This window comes from Phaethon aethereus (assembly GCF_964289735.1).
Source record: "Phaethon aethereus genome assembly, chromosome: 7".
NCBI lineage: Eukaryota > Metazoa > Chordata > Aves > Phaethontiformes > Phaethontidae > Phaethon > Phaethon aethereus.
Window position 1 is genome coordinate 38,492,799 of NC_138583.1, and position 24,149 is coordinate 38,516,947.

The 24,149-nt window shown below is 40.7% G+C and overlaps 1 protein-coding gene across 10 annotated transcripts in view; it reads left to right on the forward strand.

Moving 5' to 3' along the window:
• DOCK1 (dedicator of cytokinesis 1) overlaps window positions 1-24,149 on the forward strand; it is a gene marked incomplete at its 3' end in the record, with an annotated part of 322,821 nt that overhangs the window by 11,647 nt on the left and 287,025 nt on the right. For 8 of the 10 annotated variants that reach the window (XM_082001997.1, XM_082002000.1, XM_082002001.1 and 5 more), the window contains exons 2-5: window positions 12,535-12,618; window positions 18,428-18,468; window positions 20,490-20,545; window positions 22,055-22,151. In XM_082001997.1, the coding sequence (XP_081858123.1) occupies window positions 12,535-12,618; window positions 18,428-18,468; window positions 20,490-20,545; window positions 22,055-22,151 (278 nt within the window). The remainder of the gene's footprint in view (window positions 1-12,534; window positions 12,619-18,427; window positions 18,469-20,489; window positions 20,546-22,054; window positions 22,152-24,149) is intronic. The other 2 variants (XM_082002002.1, XM_082001998.1) reach the window with 2 other exon arrangements.

Below are 24,149 nucleotides of genomic sequence, written 5' to 3' on the forward strand. Positions count from 1 at the left end.
GGAAAAAGCAACTTCGATAAGCAAGTGAGTTTTCAAGGAGTGCTGGAAGTAGCTTGCTTGGAGCTCTGTGGGGTGGGAATTCTTATTCCTAAAAAATGAAGCATTGGACTGGATATAGCCAGATAAGCACATTTTAATGAAGACTTGAGAGAATCACTCGGTTATGGTACTGCTTATGTTTTTGGAGATGTTATGTAGGTTCAGCTTGTGTTTGATTTCCTAGCTGAATGTATTCTTGAAATAATTTATTAACAGATTTTATATCAATAACTTTTGCTGCAAAAGAGGCCTCTGTTTATTTACTGAACTGTAACTGAGTGATTGAACTGGTTCAGATTTGTGCCTTAAATACAAAAAGTACAGTTTGGGCTTAATGCAACAGTTGCTGGTTTTTGCAGTTAGGGCACACAGAGGTGTCCTTGGCTGGACACTGGAGGAAGTTTTAGATACCCAAGCCCTAATAGTACTAAAATATTGGGATGATAACTGTGTAAGCTTTTACAGTTCAGCCATGACAGCATCTATAACGCAGCGTGCTGGTCTGGGAGACTTTCTCATATTAAGGTATGAACTCTAAGGTTAGGGGTTCATGTGTTATGTTTGTATAATAGTGTCTCGATGCTTCCATAACATTTACATAAGGACTGTGGAAAATATAAAATAGTTTTGTGGAGGGGAAATAGAATATCAGCACTTGAGCTGGTATTCAGATAAGATGGGGAGGATAGCGATAGAATTGAGAAATGACTGAGTAAACTTAGTAAAAAGTAAAATATTGGTGAACGTTAATGAAGACTTGGGCTCTACCATCGTGTTTCCCTACTTACTGCATCTGCACATCGCAGGTGTTTCTGTTGTTACCTTTGCATGCAGCAACGCAGTCTTGCTCTTGGGAGGCTCATGGACCAAGAAACATTTTTAAAGTTCAAACTGTTTTTCTCTGGAACACCGAAGACTCCTAATCGAGAGGAGTACGTTGGATTCCTACTCAAAAACGGCACAAATACCCTCCCCCTCCCTGCCGTTTTCAACACTCCTCTGTTCTCAGCACTCAGGCTGTGGACATGAGTCCCACTGTAGGATGGTCCAGGTGTCTCGTAGGATGTTTTCACCAAACTTAGTGCAAACATGTGTTGATTTATATATTAAAAATAAGCTCTTTTGCTGGACATGGGGAGTTGAATTGAGTGTACGATGCGGTAGCTATTGTTAGCTTTTTAATAGTCTTGTTTTGAGATAGGGATTCTGAAAGTGATGAATGAGTTGAATAGTTGAGAAATAACCCCTGGTTCTTAGACTAATGGAGCATTTTTACAGTGGGGAAAAGAAATATTTTAAGGTGAAAGTGGTTGTGTGGGCAGATACGCTGTCCAGTTTAGCAGAAGCTTGTGCTACCAGTTGCAGCTTGTCAAACATAAACATTTGAGCAGATTTAGTATCTTCTGCGTTGCTTTGGAAATCATCACAGGAAAGTGGCTTTCTTTCAGCCGTTGTTTCCAGTGGAGCAGGGCTAGAAACAGCACTGATCTGCTCCTCTAGCCAGGAGCTGGCTCTTGCCTCGTCTGTTGGCTAGTACTAGCCCGGGCTGCCAGCCAATGCTTCACCTCTTTTCAGCAAATAGTTGGAATGATGCTGGGAAGATAACATGCTAACCTATTGCTATAAGAAAAAAATATTTTAACTCTTCGTTCTTTTTAGCAAGCTACTGCTGGATTAGTTGCACCTTAAACACGCTACTAGCCTTAATATGCATGACCACCAGTGGTGGTTCTAAAATACAGACTCTTCAGGTGGTTATATTTAGGAAGCAAGGCGTTACAGCCTTGAGCTACTACCAGTTAATGAGGATGATTTTCAGGCTTGGGGGAGTGAGGGTCGTAGTTGTGAAGCTCGCCTTTGGTGCATTTCAGTAGGCTGAAGGGTGCTCTAGCAATGGGGAACCAAACTGGTCAGTAGGACAGGACTCAGCAGCTGCTGGTGGAAAGCTCTCATCTGGGAATTTCCTACATTCGTTTTTGATAGATTATTGGGCTAGATCAACTTTAATTAGACTAGAAAAGGCTTTAGAATGATCAAATTAACTTGTGATGAAGTTAAATGTTGCGACTATAAACTTAGGTTCCTATTGTGCAAAAAGGTATGGAGTCCAATGTTCATAAGCAGAGCTTTCAGGTGTTCCTCTGCTTCAGTTTTCTCCACTTCCAAGAAGTTTTTGTATTTGATTTATGGAGAGAGTAAATTGTGATGCTGGGTCTATAGAGTAATACTATATCAGATACATTTCCTTTTCCTTACCCCTTCCAGAATGAACATGAAAATTAGTACAGGTTCAAAGGATTCCCCTTAAGTGGGAAACATGGAGTTTGTACGGATACGAGCTCCCTTGAACAGGGCTGCAAGGAAACCCAATTGCTAGAGGAAGGGGTTGATGTTGAGAGCCCGACTCCACAGCCTGGAGCGAGCTGGACAGTGACCCTTTGTTAAGGCTAGCTGCTGAGCCAACTCTCTCACTCTTCTGAAAGCAGCACGAGGCATGTGATTTCTTACTGGCTTGGAGAAAAACAATTTTTCCCTGTTTTTCCAAAATGCCCCTCTTATCATTTAATGTACTCAGTGCTGTTTGACTCACATGGTTACATTTTTACATTAATTCCGGTATAAGATAAAACTTCAGGAAAAATATCACGTATTTACAATTTCTGCAATAGCTTAGCTGTTGTGGGAAAGAGAAAGTGTCGGTGGATCAAACTCTGCTCTTAGCAGGTAATTCTTCTCTCTGACTACTATTTCAAAGAAAGCAGAACAAGGTCCTTGGGGATTATTTGACTCTGGATCTGTGCTCTTTCTCAGTAGCTCTTGCGTTGGAGGCAGCTTGAAGGACTGAGACACAAATAAGGTGATGGCAAGTAAAAATGAATTGAGTAAGGTTTGATGTGTAAAAAGCCTAAAATGCCTTCTCTTTTCTGCACTCCATAAGCTTTCCTGAGAAGGCAACGGAGGAGTTCTGATTTTTGTTTTCCCTTGTAGAAATGCTGGGGAGGAAGAACAGTAGGAGATGAAGTCATCTTCCCATCACCCCATTTTCCCTTTGCTTTAGGCTTTTTGCTCTGGATCATCAGCTCTATATTGCAGTGAATAGTATCTTGCAGGTGCCATTTTTTTGCTAACTATTTCCGCAGTAGTGTGATAGCTGCTTCATTGTGTTGAACTTGATTTTTATAGTCATTGAAATGACTATTAAAATATAGCTGTGACATTAAGAAATATAGAAACGCTTAGTAAAAGACAGCCTCTTTGCAAAATTATGTTCAATGCGGTACAGACTGCTGCAGTGGCAAGGGAAAAGCTTGAAGCAGGAGACTGATGCATCAGGCGTCTTCAGATGTAGCTAAGATTAGTGCGGTGTGGATTATTTTTGTTAAAATCCTCATGCAGATATAACTAGGCTTCATTCTTGCTGGCTTTTGCATCACAGCAACCGAAAGTTGAAAAAGCTATTTTCATAAAGGTTCTGCTTCATCCCATCAAGGATGAAGGTCCTGAGGAACCGGCTGTATCAGTCTTCCTTGACCAGTCTTCTATCCAACCTGTGTAAGAGGTGCTGCTGCCAACCACTTGGGAAGCTCTGTGCTCTACCTGAGCACCAAACTGGCAACTTGTGATTGAGCATTGGTGCCTGTGCAGACTTCGGCCATAATTTGTGCTGTTTCAGCCTGGAGCACTGGATTGGGAAGGACTTAAGGGTTTGCCTGTGGTGTGCACGTGGCTCTAATATAGTCCCTTTTTCATAAGCCATTTTTAAGATTGAGCTTGTTGCATTTGGAGATGTTTGCATCTGCTGCTTCATTTGGCAGGACAGTTTTGAGCTGCACTGCTCTGTTTGGGACCTTTTCCTAAAGCTGTAGTTGGTGTCAGTTGAAGTTGGTGCTGTTGCCCTCCTGTGCTTGGCCCCGCTGTTCTGCCATTGCTGGCTTTCCCCGGTTGCTCTGAGTTACTGATGGAGCTATCAAAGAAAAGGCGCTGAGGTTTCGAGCAAGCTGAACTCCTTGCAACTGTTGGCTGAGGGACGAGGTGCAAGGGAAGGTGCAGGGACGTGCAGCTGGAGGCCCATCAGCCAGGAACGGGCGTGGAGCTGCAGCGCTGCCAGCTTCCATCCCTTATCTCCCGGGGAACCTCTGTCTAAGGATACGGCCTGACACTGACTCATGACCGGTTCATACACATTTGATCCTCTGCCAGCGTTGACCGTAAGCTGAACTAGTTCCTCCTCCCTGCCAGCACTTAACTCTTTTCCTTCCTTCCTTCTCATGCCTGGCAGTATTGAAGGTTTTGCAGATTTTGCAAATACTTCAGATAGAGGCTGTTTTGAATTACAATAAATTAAAAGCACCAAAGTCCTTTCTTCAGATACATGGTGGTAAGCATAGTGCATGCTCCGACACTGTCTTTGCTGCCTTTGAGGATGTTGCCTGTAGGCCCACCATGGCAAGAGCAGAGTTACCACTTCTTGGTGTCCCCCAGTGAAATGTAGGAAATTCAAGGGAACATCTTAGTTCGTGATTCTGCGTTACCAGAAGACAGATGCCAAGACATCTGCCTCTGGATAATGATCTCTGTCTAAATCAGCATCTTGTTTCTCTACAAAAGCCAGTCTTAAGAGCTTGGGGTGGTATGATTACTTCCTGCATACAATGTGTTTCAGTTAATGGACTTTTTAAATATTAAAAATTGATTTGAATGTTCTTGATTGTGTTTCTTCAATAATGTGCATTATGGCACATTATTGACTATAACAGCATTAATAATGATACCTGGTTTTTAACGCAAGTTTCAGCTTTATGCCCTCAGTACTTAGTGGTGAAGTACTCAATACAGATTAAGTAGCAAGAAAGAGGAGGGACAAAACTGTTAAGAATGAGATGTTGTTGTACTTCCTTAGCTCTGTAAAAATAAGGTTTCTGGCTTGAAAGGGGAGGGGTGGAGGAAAAGCAAGAACCTGAACTTGGTTCCTGGAAGTCTTGGGTATGTCCAGAGCTCTTTTTTTTTTTTTTTAATTAGTGCAGAAAGGGCAAGTATGTGTTTTGTTCCTGAGCTCTGCTACTCAAGAGCTACTTGAGCTCTGCCTGCAGAATGCTGCAACAGGGTAGTTGCCCTTCTTGAAAGCAAGTTTGGGGATTGCTCTGTGTTTATGAAGTTTCCTCAGTTTATTAATTCATGCTGGGGAGTGATAAGACACCAGATGTGTTGCAAAAGAGATTGCTCCACTGTGTTATAAAACCTGATGTGTCTACTTATGTTTAGAGAGACTTGGGTGGCCCTTTGCTCTTTCTAACCTGTGCTCAGCTGACAGTTGGTGCTGCACCTGTGCTTAGGTTCTCCTCTAAATGCAGAATTTATTCCTGTGTACGTTTACTTGTTTTCTTTCAAGTGTTTTGTGTCCTCGGTTGTGAAGAGGCAAAGCAAGCTGTCATTGCAGGGATTTCAGTTTGGGGGGTGCCAGAGTCCAGGTTCAGGAGTCTCTAACCCTTGCCAGATGTCCTGTGTAGCTCGTGAAGGAGAGGCAGTGCTCCTGGGCTTGCGTGGGAATGGAGTTTCCAGGTGAACCGTTCCCTCTGTCCCCAGGAATTTGCTGCTCAGATGGAGGAGAGCAAAAAGGAATGGTCTTCCCTTTGTAAGGAAAAATGAGAATAAATCCTTACCATCTACTGAAACTTGCTGGATTTAATCTAGTCCTGCTGGGGAGAGACCTGCAATAAGTCACTTTCTTGGGTTTAATCAAGAAGATGTAGCGTGTTACTGGGGAGGAGGAACCATGAACTGTATTTTCTTCGTTAGCTTGGTGATAACCGTTCAAGCCTAACAATTTCTTCAGATTCTCCTCTCTTTAGGAAATTTCTCTTGTGAATGTTTGGACGACAAAATAACTGGAATGTTGAGAGAGAACTGTGAACCGAGACCAGGAATGACAAAATACTGTAAGGCAGGAAGACCTACCCTTGATTAATACACACATGAAGTAATAGTCTTTAGCAAATCTTAGGTGCAACTCCTGACTTGTACACTTCTTCCTTTTTCCTGCTTCCTTCTCCAGTAGCCTCAGCTGTAAAAATTGGAAACTTGTCAGCATAAGTAGCGGAGGACTAAGGAGTCTCTCTAATACTGGAAGCAACAACTTTCCTTTTAGAGCAAATAGGAGGAAAACCGTTTATTTTTAAAACTAGAGAGAATTTGCAAGAGACACTGCTTTCACCTCTGTGGTTTCAGCCTGCTTTTATGGAAAAAGCACAATTACGATTTTTTTTTTAAAAAAAAAGTGTGAAATAAAGCTGATAATGTGTTAAATGCAGTTTGCTTCCTTTTAGGAATGTGGAATGATTAATACAGCCTTTAATGCAAAGTAATTCCAGGGGATATTACTGTAACATTTTTATGATATCTTAAGATATCTCAGCTTTCATACAGTCAGAGAAAAGCTTTTTCAGTATATATTGGTGTTACCTTTGTTTGCTTTTTCCTTTTCCCTCTGTCGCCTCTCTCTAATTCTTCTAGTGTCACACTCATGTTCCTAATGCACGCAGATTAATGAGAGCAGTTCTGCAGAGGTGTTTGTTTTGTATTCTTTAGCGGTAAATGGTTTTTTAGTGCAATTACTGTAATGCCCTATTCATTGTTTCTTTCTTTATCAATGGCTAGAGTTGAAAAAATTGCTTGTTCTATGCCCACACTAATCCTTTGCTTTTGGCACTTCAGTACTTCTTTGTAGATGTGCTTTGTGGTTGTGGTGGGAGGAGGAGGGGAGCAGCGAGAGCCTTTACCTGGAGAGTTGCTCTGCTGAAAGCACAGCTGATGAGGAAAAATATCTTTGGCTGAAACCTTCTGTCCTGCGGTGCGGGAATGAGAGGTGACTTTGGGATGGTTTTGTCACTGTGAATTTGTTCTGGGTGTTTTCTCTTTTGCCATCCTAGTTCTGCTCATTACATCTCAGAGCTGAACCCCAGGGTTCACAAACACCTTTGCTGGATGCTTTTCAGCCCTCGTGTCAGCTAGGTCCGCCTTGACTAACTAACAGACATACTAAATCCGTATGTCACTGGCTTTGTTCTGCGCAGATCTCAAGAGCCACAACTGTTCTTTATTCATCAGTAGCATGTCCCCCAAAATTACTAGGTCTTTTCCTCATCACAAAGACTTTCGGTTTACCTCAGTTTTTATAAGCAGGTTAGATACAAGACTAGCTGAAATGGTCTATTCAGAAGCCAGTGCTAGTGCACCCATAACATGATTGTCAAGGAAACTTGGTCTATGGCTGTGATTTTGCAAATATAATAGGCCTCCCCAGCTCTAGACTAAATCAGTCATAGTTAATGATGGTTAGAACTGGAAAATAAAGCTCTTTATTTCTTTGTCCACAACTTCGAGAAAGTAATAAGTAATTCTAAGCATAATTAGGAAACTTCGGCCAGATGCAGGTGTCTGGGACGTGCATAGCTCGTGCCAGAGACATCCAGGAGCATCTGCCCCCTTTACCTTCTCAAGGGTCTTCTGCAGGGAGAGCAGTCCTCTTCTGGAAGAAGTTACTTTTACAGGTGACTCCCTTGCTCATTTAAAGATGATTGCCATCAGTATGAACCCGATACTTCGTTTGTAGTGCAGACTGTAGCCCAAACTGAGGGAAGTGGTGCTGGCTTGCAAATGCCTGCACTAACTCGTGTATTCCTTCTGTGGAAAGGCAGCATGTTTGTAGCTCAAAGCAGCATCTTGAGCCCCAGTGACTTTGATATCGCTGCTGCATGGTGTCTTGAGTTGCCTCTATCACAGATGTATCCCCTAAGGAGAAAACCCATTGTAAATAGTATTCTTCTAAATGATAAGGGATGAGAGTATTCAGTTGCAGTAGAGAAGCTTAGCTGTGCCTCTTCAGTTGAAGTTTGTTAGAGCAGGGAAAAAAAAATCTGTGTATGGATGAACAGCATCAGGATGCTGTTTAAGTGTTAACCAGGAGGTTAGCTTGCACTGGCTAGGTCTCAGTCATAAATATTTTGATGCTTAAGTAACCATACTGCTTACCTTGCTTGTGACTTGTATAGCAAAGGTTTTTCTAACTTAAGAGGCTGCATAACTCCTTTGCCAAAACAGTGAGCCTTGATTTGCAATTCAAGCACAAAGGGGAGGCCTAACGTTAGCTGGTGTAAATATTCCTAATGCTTCACTTTAGAGCTCTCCAAGCTAAAAATCTATCACACTGAGAGCTGGATTTTCCAAATTAAACAAAACTTATTTCAGTAAAAAAATAAAAAAGGAAGTTATACTTCAGGCTTTTAAATATTTTAAACGATGACGCAGAACACAGTCGATCAGGCAAAATATAAGCATACCAGTTTCATGCTGTATTCCTCCAAATTTTGTCTTTTCCTTTAATTAAGGCCTTGTTGTTTGCTCCAGTCAAACATTTTGTCTGTCATAACATCTTTTGATGTCACTCTACATAAATTACCCTGTGAGGGAGTTATCTGCTAGCTTACATAGGAGTATGCAGTGTAGTTCAAGTCTTGTTTTGTAATTGCAGGGGTGGAAGGCACTTTATAGTTATTTTGGTTGTTTGCTTCATGATCCGTCAATGGTGCTGCAAGCCAAAAATGTGATTATTTTTTTCTTTTGGTAGACATATTTTTCACACACATTTCTAAAGATAAATCTTCCCTCCATGACTGTTGCTCCTCACTCAGTTCAGGTCAGTGGGAGCTGTCGTGGGCAGTAATTACCACTTGATGGCTGTTTGTCATCTTCTGCCAAAAGAATTGGTCATTACAGTGGAGCTCCTGTTATGTGACCCTCCTTGTTCTGACAGATACCAGTTAGCTCTCTTGGATGTAAATGTTAATGTCTTTTATTCATAGCTGCCTTTTGATCTTTAGTGTTATTCCATTTATATGCTTGAGAAATGCTTAGCTGAAGTGTGAATTAAGTACAGGACTGTGTTTTATCTGTCATAATGCAAATTTTTCCTGACTGGGATGTCTGGTACGAGGCAGCAAGATTGCTTGTTGGGGTCCTGAAGGCGGAAGACTTGAGCTGGATTCATTTTTGGATGTGTTGAGCACCCACAGGTCCTCTCAACTCTTGACAGCTGTGAGTGTTCAAGAGATCTAAACAGAGACCAAAAGAATGGAGCTCAGTGTTGAGCTCCAGCCGCACAGGTTTGGAGGAGTTAACATTGACTGCGTAACTTTGTCTTCCCTGGTACGTGCACAAACTGAACTGAAGACATTTCTGATGAGTGGTATCAAGCAGAGTGTCCCGTGTGCCATGTATTCAACAACCGTTAACATCCCTCTGCTCAGAGCAGTTCAAAATGTTAATTTCTGTTAATGTGCTTTTCACAGAACCCTATTCTCCTGCAGAACAGCAATTACGGTTTTGAAATACCCTGTGCTAGGTACTTAGGAGGGAGGGTTTGTCTCTCTCTAATAATGAAGAAGTTAACAAAAACATTAAAACAGGATTAGCTGGCTTGTTTTGATATCAATAAAATTCTATTACTTTCTAAACCTTCATTTAAATACTGTTGATACTAGTCTCTGCAATGTACTTGACCTTTATTCTTTTGACCCTGAAGTCTCCTCTACTTAGAAACTTACACTATATACTATGTTTTATCTTCCAAATTGCCTTTTTTTAAATTTTTTTGCTCAGATACATTTATTTACCAAACTCTAAAGCCTGTTGCCTGTCAAGCAAGAGGTGTACTGCAGAGAAAAGGACCAGGGCAGCCTGTCAGGTATTCATTGTTTTTAGCACTGTAAGCTGGAATTCGATAAATTTTGGGGAGAATAAATAGTAACTCCTGGAGGTTGAAAATGAAGTTGTGGCCACGTTTGGAGGCAGTGCTGGGCACCGTGCCCCGTCCTCGTGGTGGGACTAGACCTTCTCACATGCCAGCTTGGGATGTTTCCTGCTTGCGCGCTTGCTAAACCGATTATCAGATTTGAGATCAAGGAAGTATTTTTCTCCAGTTACCAGTTCTTATAGATGTAATTTGTGTTGTTGATCTTCTGTGTAATATGGGCTCTTGCCTCCTGCTTAGGACCACTTGGGAATAGGACAAAACTTGGGCAGGTAAGTGAGGACGCTGCCTGGGTCTGATGTGGCATTGCCTTTGTAATCTGTGGCTTTTGGCCTTTTGCTGTAGGTTTTAAGTTTGAGATTTGTTTGGAAGTGCTTTGTGACCTGTAATGAGCGTGGCACGTGTTGTTCATGTCCTGTGAACTCTTCTGGTCTGAGCAGCTGTGAAGATTTCTTGCGAGAAGAGGGGCTGGTCTCAGCTACGTGTAACTTACTCAGTTCTTTCTGTTCCAGTACTAGTATCGGAGTCCCGCTGGAGCGCTTCTCCCTGATGCAGCACACCAGCCGCATCCCTGGAAACTGGTGTAGAAAGAAAAGCAAGGGGTTATCTGAGGGGTGGTAGAAAGTTGTGAGGTAGTTACCGTATTGCAAAAATGCTTTCTCTCCCGGAAGAATTACGGCAAACAGTAAGAAGTTTGATTTTCAGATATTTTTGCAAGGCTGTCCTTTGACACTGCATTTTGGAGGCTGCCGCTGTAAAGAGGAGGGCTGTGCTCAGTGAAGCAGAGCCCTTCATGTACTGGAAATGCGAAGACGAGAAGTACATAGCTTCTCACAGTGAAGGAGGAAGACTACTTTTGCTGTTTCATTAGTTGTTAAGAATAGTATATAAAACACCTTTAAACTTGGCTAACCTAATTGGAGAGAGTAACTGCAGTTGCAGAACTGTGCAGAAACTTTCGCGGATTCACCTTGAGCATAGTTCATTAACTTCAGTCTTGTGAAATACCGGAGTTGCTGCCTTTGGTCACGAGGACCTACTTGGTGTTGGAAGATTTTTGTCTCTTACAGAGAGTTTGCTCCATGAGAAATGTAAAAATCTAGCTTTAGGAGTCATAACTGTGTTTTTCAGATTATTAATGTTTTTTTCCAACCAAACCTAGTCTGCAGCGTATTTGTCCGATAGATTTCCTGTGTTCTTCTGGGCATTGCTAATCTTGCTGCTCAGGGCTTCCAGATTTTCTTTTGGTTAGAGTAGGGAGGAGTGGTCTTTGAGTTACTTTTTTTTTTCAGTTGTAGTTTATTATCTTCTGAAGATGTCAGTTCTCAAAATTTCTGTTTTCTTATCAGGCAGTTCTTTAAAAATCAACCCATCCCCTTGGTTTCTATTTATTGGTTATGATGCCATTTCATTGGTGGGTGGGATGATGCATCTTTCCCATTTGAATTATTTCTGGTAGTGTATACCTGACTACTGTTTTTTAAAAGCAAACCAATTTTTGTCTCTCCAAAGTTACTCCTTGGCCAGGAGCGAAGTCTGGGTGAGTATGGGCAGCTTGCAGGTCAGAGGCCATGAGGCAGGAGCCGCTTCCAGCATTCATTTTTTGCAGTTGAGTTCAGCATTGGCTGAAGGTGTTCATCCTGTGCTCCTTCAAGGAAGATTAGTGTGGGTAGGCATGGGTGGAGGCCGACCACTGGTCTTGGGGGGCCGTGATGCGCACACTGTCCTCCAAGGGATGAGCTGGAACTCATAACCTACAACGAAGACGCTTTTGCTGTGAGGTTTAGGTGCATCTAAACAAATCTGAGAGTTTCCCTCTGTCCAGAATCCTTTCTACTCTGCCTTAGGTCTCCAGCAATGTTACCAGCTCTGTGTAACATGAGGGTCCTTCACACCTCTCATGTTGTGCCTGTTGCTCCTTAAGGTCCTAGCTGGTAGGACTCCAGGCTTTTTCTGAATTCAGCATTGGAGAAGGAACCTTTTTTACTTTATTGTCATTCCTCACGCTGCTTGTGACTGGAGCCACTCAGGAATATTTGTGAAAACAAATGCATTTGGTAAATTTGCAGGCTGTGGTGGCGCAGGCCGTGGATACTGTCAGGGCTTGCTAATGAGTAAAGTATGATAACTTGATTATAATATTATAAAATGGGATGATAGGACTAGTCTCTCCCACGAATACAATTGGTTGATGCAGTTACCTCTGCCACTCAGGAGTTTTGAAATCATGTTGTTTTTGAATATAGTATGCATGCAGTAAATTAATGAAGTGACGGAGAAATCATTCTTTAATATTAGTGGTGGTAATTTGAGTTTTCTAAAGACACTTTGTAGGTTTTCTGTGTTGAGCTGACAGTGGAAGACAGTGCAGTTCATTACAGAACTGCATAAAATTGACACAGTGCCAGAGGACAGGCAAGTATGACAAAAAAATCAGTTGAACACGTTGCTATGAAGAAGCAAAGCATTACAGAGTGAGTGGCTATCTATAGGAAGTGGACTTGTGGCTCTTTGAGATTTGTTGCAAGGGGAAATAGTAATGGATTAAGGGACTTGGCCAAATTTTTACCAACTCCTTTTACAAAATCCTTTACAAAAAGGTTGGGAATGGCAATAATGAGTAATAAAAACCAAAATTGTGGAAGTAACGTTGTCTTGCATGTGCTAATAGCAGTGTTTCCTCTGTCCAGCTCTCTACAACTACGATGCGAGGGGACCAGATGAACTTTCCTTACAAATAGGTGATACTGTCCACATATTAGAAACCTATGAAGGTAAGCTGGCAAAAATTGCATTTAAAAACATTGTTTTTGCAATTGAATTACTTTCCTGTTTGTGACTTTATCTTCTTGTGTTATCAGGTGATGGATTACTTACTTTCTTGCTAAAGGACAAAACACATTATTTCTAATGAACACAGAATTAACCAATGCTAGATGTGAATGAAGATGCATGTGGTTGATACCCAGTGAATAACCATTTCCTTTTCTAGGGAAGATGGATGTTCGCACAGCTTTATTTGTATGGATCAATTGTAGCGTCTACCCTACGTTAGAAAAATGGTAGATGCTTGTTGGATACCCTCGGGTAATGCAAAAGAGCCTGTTGCTAAAAAGTTTAATCTGAATTGGAAAGTCACCTGGGTCCTAAATAATTTATGTGTCTCATATAATACGGGTACACGTGTTCCAGTTCTGTGGACTGATTTCAGGCTTTTCAGATGCTTTGCTTGTTTTGATATGAAGCTGTAGAAACATTACATGTACCAAAATCTTCTCTCCTTGATCCGTGTAAAAGGGAATTTGAATGCTGAGTTTGATAATCAACAGAATGTGAAAATTGTCATAACACTTTTCAGCTCTTCCTTGATCCAGTACTGAGCAAAGCAAAAGATAGCTCTTTATTATATCCTTGACTGGAAATTTTATGGCATGCTGCAGTTTGGAAAGGTATAGGTAACATATAACTAAACTGTGTTTGTTTAAAATATTGTACCACATTTTGTCTTGTGGAAGTGTGATTTACTTTAATATATTGATTTAATTTGTTTGTTTCTCTAGACAATGATCTTTGGCTACATCAGTGATAAATTTGTTTTAGATACTGGCTTAATAGGGTTTATTTTATTGTTCTATTTACTAAAACAAACAATGCTATTTCAACAAAAATAACAAGCTCTACTAATCACCGTGCAAATGAATTTTCTCCTTGTTCCTAGGCTGGCATTTTCTTACAGAATTCAAGCTTGCCCCTGCAAAGCCAAGTTTGAGACTAAGCAAAGGAATCTTTCCATTATCTGATGTTATATGCTTTAATAAAAATATAATAATGCAAAAATTTTAAATGCAAATTGAATGATTTAAGTATTGTGCAGCTTTGTACCTTTATACATAAATAAATTTATTTAATGAATGTGGGAGAAACTCTGAATCCTGAGTAGGGTATGTGAAGCCGTATCAAATGATGGCTGCTGCCAGCTAAGTGGGACTGTGGAGATGACTTGCTTTTCCCCTAGACTTGAATAATAGAAAGCCCTTCACTGATGGTTGTTAGGCTCCAAGCATATGGGATGAGTTCATGTTAAAAGAAATGTAAACAAGTTAATGTTCCTCCAAATACTTTATACAATGATTACTCATTATGTACCTGCTGTGATGGGAAATGAGATGCCATAATTCTTCTCTCTTGTTCACAGAGCTGCCATTATTAGGTAATTATTTGAACTTTTTGATCTCCAAGTTCCTCTATGCAAAATTTGTGTAGACTGTGCCCCAGGAGGTTTTGTACCATATGCACTATCGTCCAGGTGTGTGCCTGGGAACTTCCCTGCCATCGTTTCTGTCCGTGTCAGGGCTGTGTTAGGCTGCGTTGGGGTGGGCCAATAATGAAGAAAAGCCCCCTAATAATATGAGCATGGGACAGAAAAGTTGTTTGAAGAGTCAGTAGTGCCTTTTCGCTGGGGATCTGTGATTCTGTTTCTCAAGGATCTGCCCTTTTCCCTGTATTGAAGATTGTGTGGGGGGAAAAGGCTTCTTCCAGTGACTTCCAGTGTATTATGCGTTCTGTTCTTGGTATCCTGCTGTAGAATTCTTAACTATTTTGAAATAGTTTTCTACAATAATTCCTTAAGTTAGGAGTAGTTTTGAAGACTTGTATGTGTTACCTGGTTTGAAGTGGTAGATTGTAGTTGCTTATTATTCCTTTTTTTTTTCTCCTAACTGAGTCTGCTTTGTTGTCAAGAAAAGCTTATGGTAAATCCTGGCTCAGTTGGTCCTCTCTCTGCAGACAAAGGAGGCGGGGAAGTTGGGAGGGCTTGGTCTGATACGCATAGTCTAGAAGACCTGTTTTAAGGACAGGCAGGTTTCTGTAGGGTATCATGTTGCTACCATATACTGGAAGGGATTGCTAAGAAGGACTTTGCTTATGTGATTAAAATATTATTTATTTTTTTACCTTTGTGTAGAACTTATTTTGGAATTTGGTTTTATTACTAAGTCCTTTTAATATTTTAAATTTCAATCAAAGAAAACTTTTTCTCGGAAATGCAGGAAAAAGTTTGTACAAAGAATTCAATATGCAGTACCTGTAAGGTTGCAGGCTTGTTGAAAACAGTCTATAATTTTAGAAGAGTTATGAGGTTGGAAATGAATGTGCACATTTCAGTGTTAAATCTTAAAGTTTATGTTCTTCCAGGAACTAAAGCAAAAATGAAGCCATTTTCTAGAGTAATTGATGTTGAAAGTCAAATTAATATTTTTCGTTCAGGTAGAATTGCAGACAATTTTATTTCAGTTGGAAAACTTCCTCTTACTCCTTCTAATGTGAGCCTTACAGGAAAAGCCAAACAACAAAGCCAAATGACTTCATAAATATCCTTCATCTTGCAGGAGAGAAGGATTGCATTTCCTAGCAGATATCCCAGAACAAGTATTTGCCATATTCTGAATTAGTACTTGCCAGATCTTTATTGCCTTAGTTCTGTTTCTTCACATGATTTGGTGGAAAGGGCAAACGGAACATACGATCAAAAAATGTGGCTTATTGAGGTGAATAACTATTAAATATAACAGTAAATAAGCCTCAAAACCAAGCTTGCATGTTTGAACAGTAGTTAATTTCTAGTGCTGCGGTGGGAGGGGAGTTTGGTTTCCCAGATAAATATTTTCAAATAAGTTATTCCTGATACAGTAGGAATATGTAGTTGTTGGTTGCAGGTTTTTTTTTTTGAATGCAGCAAATACCTTATTTACCAAACACTTATCCCAATAGGTGCATCACTGAAGAGAAACAGCAGGAAATTTTTGATTGTCCTTTGCAGCTTTAACACAGACAGAAATATTGTATTGGTCCCTTTTCTTAGTTGGGCGTTTATATATGCCTTCAAATGCATATTTCCAGACATTATATCCCATAATATTTGTTAAGGGTGAGGCTAGACACACTGTAAAACATCAATAAGCCACTTAAAAGCCCTGATCACTTTAGAAAAATATTTCTGGCATCAGCCTGTCTTCCTCTCACTGGCATTTTGTCTGAAACAAGAATTGGCTGTGAATAGAGTGAGGAGGATCTGGAGCTCCAGGGAAGCGTTTGACATCAGGTCCTCTCTCCTCTCAGGCTTTGGGTTTTTCATTTTTTTTTTTTTCTCCCATGATCTCCAAAACTGCTGAGGTTACAAAATCAAGAGCTAAAATTTGCCAGGGCCACAGCATAGGTTGATAGGTGTGTTAGGGTACCTTTTTTCTGTTGTTAACAAGCACACATGCTCAGGCATCCCTCTACCCCTGGCTTTTTTAGTGGGGAGGACTAGGTATCGCTTACCTAAAGCAGCAGCTATACTATACTTCTTTTTTCCCTTGTCTGGCGTCTGACAGCAAGCCATATTTATTGTGTGTTGAAGAAAAATCACGATTTTGTGACCTTAATTTCTTTAAGTTGTGTTTGTGAGCGAGTTGGTTGTTTTTGTAGTGCCTGTCTGTGTATGCAGAGGAGAGCTGCCCTTGTCTTACAGATGGGGATCTATGGAACTGAATAGTTTTTATGTACCGGGTAGTTGACAGAGATGATGATGGCATGTATTTAAATGAAACTGCCCTTGTATATGAGTGTGTGTGTTCATGACAAGACTCAGTGCCTCCAGCTGAATTGGTGAGTGTTACCTCTCTTTGAAATTTGGGCTCCCCACTGCCATAGCTACAGGCTAGATACCCAGCAAGAACTTCATTTAGGTGGTGACTGCTAGTGAAGAGCCTGGTTGGATGTGCCTGGCTGCATTAAGACCTCCGCAATGAGCGGGAGGGCAACCAGTTCTCCAAGGCAGATTTCAGCTGCTTCCTTACCTGCAGTCTCCTGTAGCTCTTGCTGCAGAGGTTCAGCAGCGAGGAGCTTTGTTTGCTACGTGGCTTTTTAATCTGCAGGTGCAGTGCGATGTCCCGAGTCAGCAGCACAGAAGATGGGGTGGGAGAAGAGAGGTGGCAGAGACGTCCTCTAGTTTGTACAGTGCATTGGATCGGTTGTGCTGTTTATCAAGTTAGACTCCAGAACTTCAAAATGTTGGTTTATTCATATAAAACTGAGGAAATTTAGTTCTTTAATAGGATTGAAATCTGTGCGTGTCTGGGCACAGACTTTCAGCCAGTGGAGTAGGTGCTAGCAGAGACGCTTTGCCCTCTTTGCGCCTGAGCCAGAAACTGCGCGTGGTCATTTGCTGAAATGGTTTTTGCTGATATTTGCCAAAAACAATGGAAACACGAGATGTGAGGCCATTGCCGCCTCTGTAGGGAAGTGAACTGTGATGGTTGTAGGCACCAGATTAAAGAAGATAGCCCTAATCATCCCCAGGTGATCTCGGAGGATAGGCTCCTGATGCAGTGTGAGAAGATGATGAATCGTTTTACCCTTTGCTGCTGGAGAGCAGACTGAAAAATCCTGTGTGCTTGAGACTTTAATTTGTATTTCTAGTCCCCGAGTGTAGGTAACAAATTTATCAGCAGGTGTTGTCTTCCTTGAATTTTCTTCCTGCCCTAGTTGTTGTCAGGAGTGGGACTGTAGGTTGTTTTTGGCCAGGTTTGCTTTGTGATCCCATCGGCCTCACCCGTGTTGGTCTCTGGAGAGGGATGCCTTGCTGCGCAAAACGCCCGTTCGCAGGGCTGGAGGGGTGGTCTTGTACCTGGACGCATTCCAAAAGCTGCGGAGGGCAGCTCTGCTCAGCCGGGGGGGGCCCAGGGGCGCCGAGCAGGGAGGAGCCACGGCACAACCCGAAATACGAAATGGCCCCAGTGCGAGCGTACAAGCAAGGCTAGTGCTGGACTGGGGGCAACGCGCACGGCAGATCTCATCTGCTTCCGCTGGCACTGTGTCTTCCATGAGGCAAAACGACTGTAGCTTGTATGGCTTTGTTTTTCGCTTTGGTTATCCGGTCGCGCTGGAGAAATTCTAAAAGCTGTAATGGTGATTGCTTGCAGATGTGTGCTGAGCTGGGGCACAATAAAGAGGACATCACCTCCTGGTTTTCCAGCCATGGCCACCCGCCTGGGAGTATGGCATGGGCTGAAAAATCATGCTGCAGCGGGCTGGGTGCTTGCTGGATTGGGGCTGTGGGTCTCCTTGCTTTTGTGTTTTGATGTGTGAATCATCCCAACGTGTTCTTGTTTTCTGCTGAGATGACAAACTGCTGATCTACATTCGGAAACTTGCATCTGTGGAACTCGCATAGGTTCTAAAAATCAAACTAGTCAAACAGTACATTTTTGTGAAGCTAATGCTCTTAAGTTTTGTTTATGTTGGTAAACTAGTAATTAAAATGAAATGACTGGCAGTTAAATGCATCATGTAAATGCCATCTCTGTCATGTCACGTTCTCCATCAGTTTCCTCATAATCCCTCTGATTTCTTTAGCTTCCAAGAAAACTTGTTTTAGCCGGGGTATTAATTCTGCAGAGAACTTTAATTTCGGGTGGGGTGCGCGTGTGCATGTTGGTGGGGCCAAGCATGATCAGAAACCACATTAAGGTGCTGTTGAGCTGAGAAGGGACAGCTACTAGGTGACATTAATGAACTTTTTAATGCTTTTTCCCCTCCTAGGTTGGTACAGAGGTTATACACTACGAAAAAAATCCAAGAAAGTAAGTGTTGCCAGAGCGGCGTGCTCGTTTTTCTCTTGGACAGAGGTGTATTACGGCATTGGGTGCATTGCTATAACGGAGATCGGTACTGCGTGGGAGCGATTCACCATGTGTCTGCTGATCTCCAATAACTGCTGCTGTCTAGTCTCAACCTGTAGTAAATGTGATGTCTTCAAGTTAACTGAAACTTATTTTAGCAAGGCCTAACAGCTGAGTTGCATGTCTCTGTTTTTGCAGTTGAAGGGTACATATGTATGTACGGTCAGTATAGATGTGTTGGAGTGCATCAGCGTGTTTTCTGCAGTAACTGGTGTACCAGAGCCTTTGCCTCAGTAAGAAGTTCAGAACTTCATGTTGTAGTTGATCTGTTTAGAGGCAGACACTTTGCTTCACTGTCTGTTAAATAATGTATTACTCGTAAAACGCAGTTGCATTTTGGAAAGCGATACGGAGATGTACATTGTGATTTCAGGTCATTCTCTGCGAGAGGGGGAGAGAGACTTCTGCAGTGTAATTCTGCCTAGTTGTTAGGCTTTCAGTGTGCATAAAGGGCTGCTGTTCATAGCAGCCTTTCTGAAATAAAAAGAAACAGCACAAATATGTCTTATAACATTGTGTTTTATTTTTTAGCATTTTACTTTATAGTAGTAATTAACCAGAATTAAATGATTCCTGGTTTTGCTTCTTTTTTCACTTAAATGCTTAAAATGTAGTGTTTGTCTACAGAGGTGCATTTTGAGTTGCATCTGCATGTCTAAAAGTACAGAGCTGAGTTGTGTGGTTTGTCCCACCCATTTCCTAACCAGGCCCGTTCTGTGGCTTTTTCTATTCTATTTTGATATTTTCTTTTTTTGGGAATACAGTAAATTTCTTATGACCATGTTTCACGAACACGGCTTGTACAGCCTAGGAAGCAATTACACATTCTTCTTGGCTGAAATTAATTCCACATGTTGCAGCATTTGTCTGACTGCTGCTTCATGCAGTGATTTTTTTTTTTTTTTTTAACTTGGGTGAAATGACAACACCGTCACCCCCCTCAGTTTCTGTAGCTTTCTAAGAATTTCTTTTTTTCATTCCCAGATAAGAAAACTGAACTATTACCTTGCAGAGTAAGGTGGAGAAACTTACTTTCTCAGCTTGACTTGAATTCTTTTTTAATATGAGCTTATGCTACTTTGAAAATATTATTGTCTTTCTGGAATCTTGGGATGAATTTAGAACACTTTTTTTTTTTGAGATGCAGCACTGGCCTTTTGCAGTACTGTCTGTTGAAGAGGTTTTTGGCGTGTAGCACTAATGATAGGTTGGCGGTAGAAGGCACTACGTTATGTGTAGTCTGCGTACCGTGGGTTGCAGCGCAGCATGCGTGCGTTCTGCGTGTGCCCGTTCATTTTGCAGCGTGGCAGCCCGCTATGCTGCCTGTTCTCATGCAGGGTTTATTTTAACTGGAAGACGGGAAACACTGGAGAAAACGTCTTGGGAACAGAAGCAGCATCTTATAGCAGGGTAAAAAAGCTTGGTTGGACGTGAGGAAAAGGAAGCAGCAGACCTGGATTACAGGCAAAATGTCATTTTGGAGTAATCTATTTACAATCATCAGCCTTTCACGCTTTCAAAAGCAAGTGTGTCTTAATTTGCATCTATATATAATGATCCTGGAGAACCATGGCAAACTGTACCTTGAACTATGGGAGGAAACACCTCTTTACAGGGCTACTTATGATAGGGTATCGCTGCTGTTTTCTTCAATACTGTGAAAATACCTTTAAACTGTGTTAGCTAAGGTTACAGGAACGCCTTGAAAGGACATGTCATACAAAATTTAAATGTAGGTTAAAAAAACCCCAACCCCCAGAAAACCCCACCACAATATAACTATTCTGATGCTTAAGAGGATGTGAATGGCTCTGCAGACCTGGCAATGCATCCTGGCATATATTTAGTTAAAAGATAAAATATTACATGTAACTGGTTATTTAAAACATTTATTTTATTTTTCCTCTCCCTCCCTCTCAAAGGGCATATTTCCTGCCTCGTATATACATCTTAAGGAAGCAATAGTTGAAGGCAAAGGGTAAGTTTGATTTGAAAATAATGAAAATCCATTTTCCTATTTGTAGCTACGTAATTTTGGTGTATTATCAGATAACCTAAACTTGTTTCCAGTTAGTTAAGGAGCTGATGATGAAAATGTATGTGTTTCTTAAAATATTTTAAATCGGTAACACATCAAGTTTGAAGGCGCCGTCATCAGCAGTGCTTCTGGCTAGTGCTGTCCTTAGCTGCATCGTCGTAGAGTTGAACTAGAGCATAAAATTTTTTGCATTTATGTAAATGTTTCAGAAAAATTAATAATCTACCATTTTTCTTTAACTTTTATTATTCTCTCAACCAATAATACCTAGATTAACTTCTTCCACTCCCTGCCCCCTGCTTTAGGTCTAACTTCAGTTTTTCCAGCTTCTTTTGTCTTCCAGCCCTTGAGTCTTATGGCTTCTGCGTGGTATATGAAAAGAGGCCTTTGATATGAGATACCTTTCTTTTATGCAGATGAAATTTAAGTAATTTCTTCAGTAGATCTTGTAGACTGGACTCCTCACTGAAACCCATTATCCAGGCATCGTTTTATGCCTTACCTAGTTGTTCTGTCAAATTGTTCATTTTGTGATTCTCATGCTCCCCTGCCTGATGTGTGTGACACTAAATAGTTTGGGCTATTTTTTGTCATTTAACAGTTGTTAAAGTTTAGATCTTTAGCTATATAAAATCAGCATTGCTGGAAATGCATGTAAAAGTTCATAAAATTGATATGAAAGTTTTTGGTTAGGGAAAAAGAGAGCCCCAGAAAAAAAATATGCACTGAAAATAATAAATAATTATCCAGGTGTGAAACGGAGTGCAACAGGATTAAAATACTTTATTCCTTTGTGCCTGATTTTATTTTTATATGCTGTTAAATATGTAAATGATAAAACTACTAATCATGAGATGGCTGCATAATGACATCTTTCTTGCTGATTGCAAAACTGCCTTGAAGTACCCTACTTCTGAAATATTAAAAGATCTAGCTGTTGTTTCTTACTTTCATGGCACATGATTTTAAAACGAAGTCATACAGAAACTTAATGATAATGACTTGCATGCTTAATTTTTTGCAAAACAAATGTTTTGAAAAACAATTATGCATTAGTATCATGGCATTGTAGGTCGTGCATATCTGGTTTCATCTTCATTGCTTCTTGTAAAACTAGTACGTCAGCAACAAATGGTATGGTGAGGTGTGTGTCGATATCCTGTGAGTATAGAAATAAGGAGGGGGGGGGAAGAAAGGGTGAGCTCAGTAGCATAGTCTCAGCCCATCGAAGTACCCTTTACATTGCGTGGATGTACTAGCGTACACCGCTTCTCCCGTATCTGATGGTACGTGCTTTGTAAACCTATAAATTTGCAGTAGGTGATGTTATTTTCAATCCTGTCATTATTGAATTGGCTTCGGAAATAGACAGTTCCTTTTTAGAAGTGATTCTACCATCCTAACAAAACTATTGCTCAATTCAAACTGTTTTTTCCTCTTCATTTCAAGACAACATGAGACAGTTATACCCAATGAGCTCCCCTTGATTCAGGAGGTTACCACAACGCTGCGGGAATGGTCTATAATATGGCGGCAACTATATGTTGTAAGTATCAACTTAAGACAATGTTCATAGTAGTATATGGTTCATGAAGAGTGACACTGTGAAAGGTAGAGTGAGAAAGATGAAGGAACTATAAATGAAATTCCACTTAATATTTCTAAAGGCTACTTTTAATGCTGAAAAGCTACTTAACACAGAGGATGCTAAGGCACAAATCTCAGTAGTGTTTCTTTTGAGTGTTTTCTCAAATACTGTGTATTTCTTGTGCAGATTCAGGTTTTTACAGAGCATTACCTTGATCAAGCAATGTATTATTGAGCAATTATGACCTGTTTTTTCATGGAGCACTATTGTACAGAATACATTGGATTTTTAAGGCACATGTTAGATTTTTCAGATCTGTAGACAATTGTGTTAAAGAAATTAAGAAAATGGTTTTGAGGGCAGTTCTTAAGGCTGTTCATTTATGTTGTGAAAAAATTGAATATTTGATGCTGAATGTAGGTGTAAACTTAAGCCTTTGAAAAGCAATCAGTGTACACCTTTTACCTCTCAGAATTATTTTACTTGAAGTTGATTGTTCCCAATTTATCCTGACCTTTAGTTACATGCCTGATTATTTTCATAGGCTTCAGTTCCAAGCACATAAGAATATGTTATTAGAAATTTATGGTAATAAGCATTTGCATTGATAATCTCTCAGGTGGGATGATAGAAAGATACAGTAGCCGTGAATCTACACAGATCAGAGTGTTCGTAAGCAAGGTCTAAATAGAGTTCAAACACACACTTGAAAGTGCAGTTCAGATGTAGAGCAACAGAGTGCTGGAGGATGTAAGGTCCCCTAGCTCGGCCTTCTTACGCTCTTGTTGTGTAAGGTCACTGTATCAAAATAATGTAAAGATGAAAGTGTTATATTTAAAGTACAGTTTAATGCAGAATCTCTGTTTCTTATAACTATGTTTGAAATCTTCTATCGTAAAAGTTGTGTAACGAAGACGCTAACTGGAAATGATGATGGTTGTATTGACTACTGTGGTCACACCCATGAAAACAGAGATTAAAAACATAGTATGCTGGAAGTGATGTAGTGTTGTAGTAGATGAGATGGAGGATATATAAAAAGAGAGCTACTAGAAAGGTCATGTGTTGAGGAGTGAGGAAGAAGTAGATGGGCAGAAGCAAACTAGGAGGAGCGGAATCTGGAGAGGGCACTGAGAACAGCATTGCCCTTGGTTCCTTTGCTATATGCTGCTGAGGACAGCGAGGATGGCATTTTGACCCTGATGTTTTTTCTTAGGGATTACTCTGGGTATGAAATCTGATATTGCTTAATGTCAGAGAAATACCACTTGCAGAACTGCCTGAGACTTGATTGTGGCACACACATAGTAAGAAAGGAGGAACAGAAAGAGACATTGTTGGAGGTTTTCTTACCGAAACTTGTGTGTGGTAACTTTTAGGAAATTATAAAATTCTTCTAGCGTGTGAATCACTTGTGATGTTACACATTGGTAGTTAGAACATTTGGCATGCATTTACTTCCATGAAGACACATGAACAGCTAAACAATTGGTTTTTTAAGTGCTTTGCAGTTCAAGAGCAGGCAAGGTGTGGGGCTCTCGGTGGCCTCGGTTCAGTGGCAGAAAGGGTTCCAGTCCCTGTTACAGCTTGAGTCTGAGTAGGCAGATCATTTAGTGCATCTGTTTATGGTTTGTATCTCAAGGTTTTCTGTGAAGTTAACTGCATGTCGTCAATGGCCAAAAAGAGAATTAGTGCAATGGGATTACCTTCTCAAAGGAGATAGGTTGACTGGAGGTAACTGGTTTCAAACTGGTCAGTCTGCAGATTAGAGAGATATTCTAGGTTATCCACATTTTGCATATCAAAAGTAATTGAATGACCAGATTTATGCCTTTATTTGGTGCATAATTTGTGTTTGTATATTGAATAGGTATTCAGTTTTGATTTCCAGGTAGCAGAGGATGTGGCATGTTCTTCATCTTGCTAGTGTATGATTGTCTGCAGCATTGAAAATCA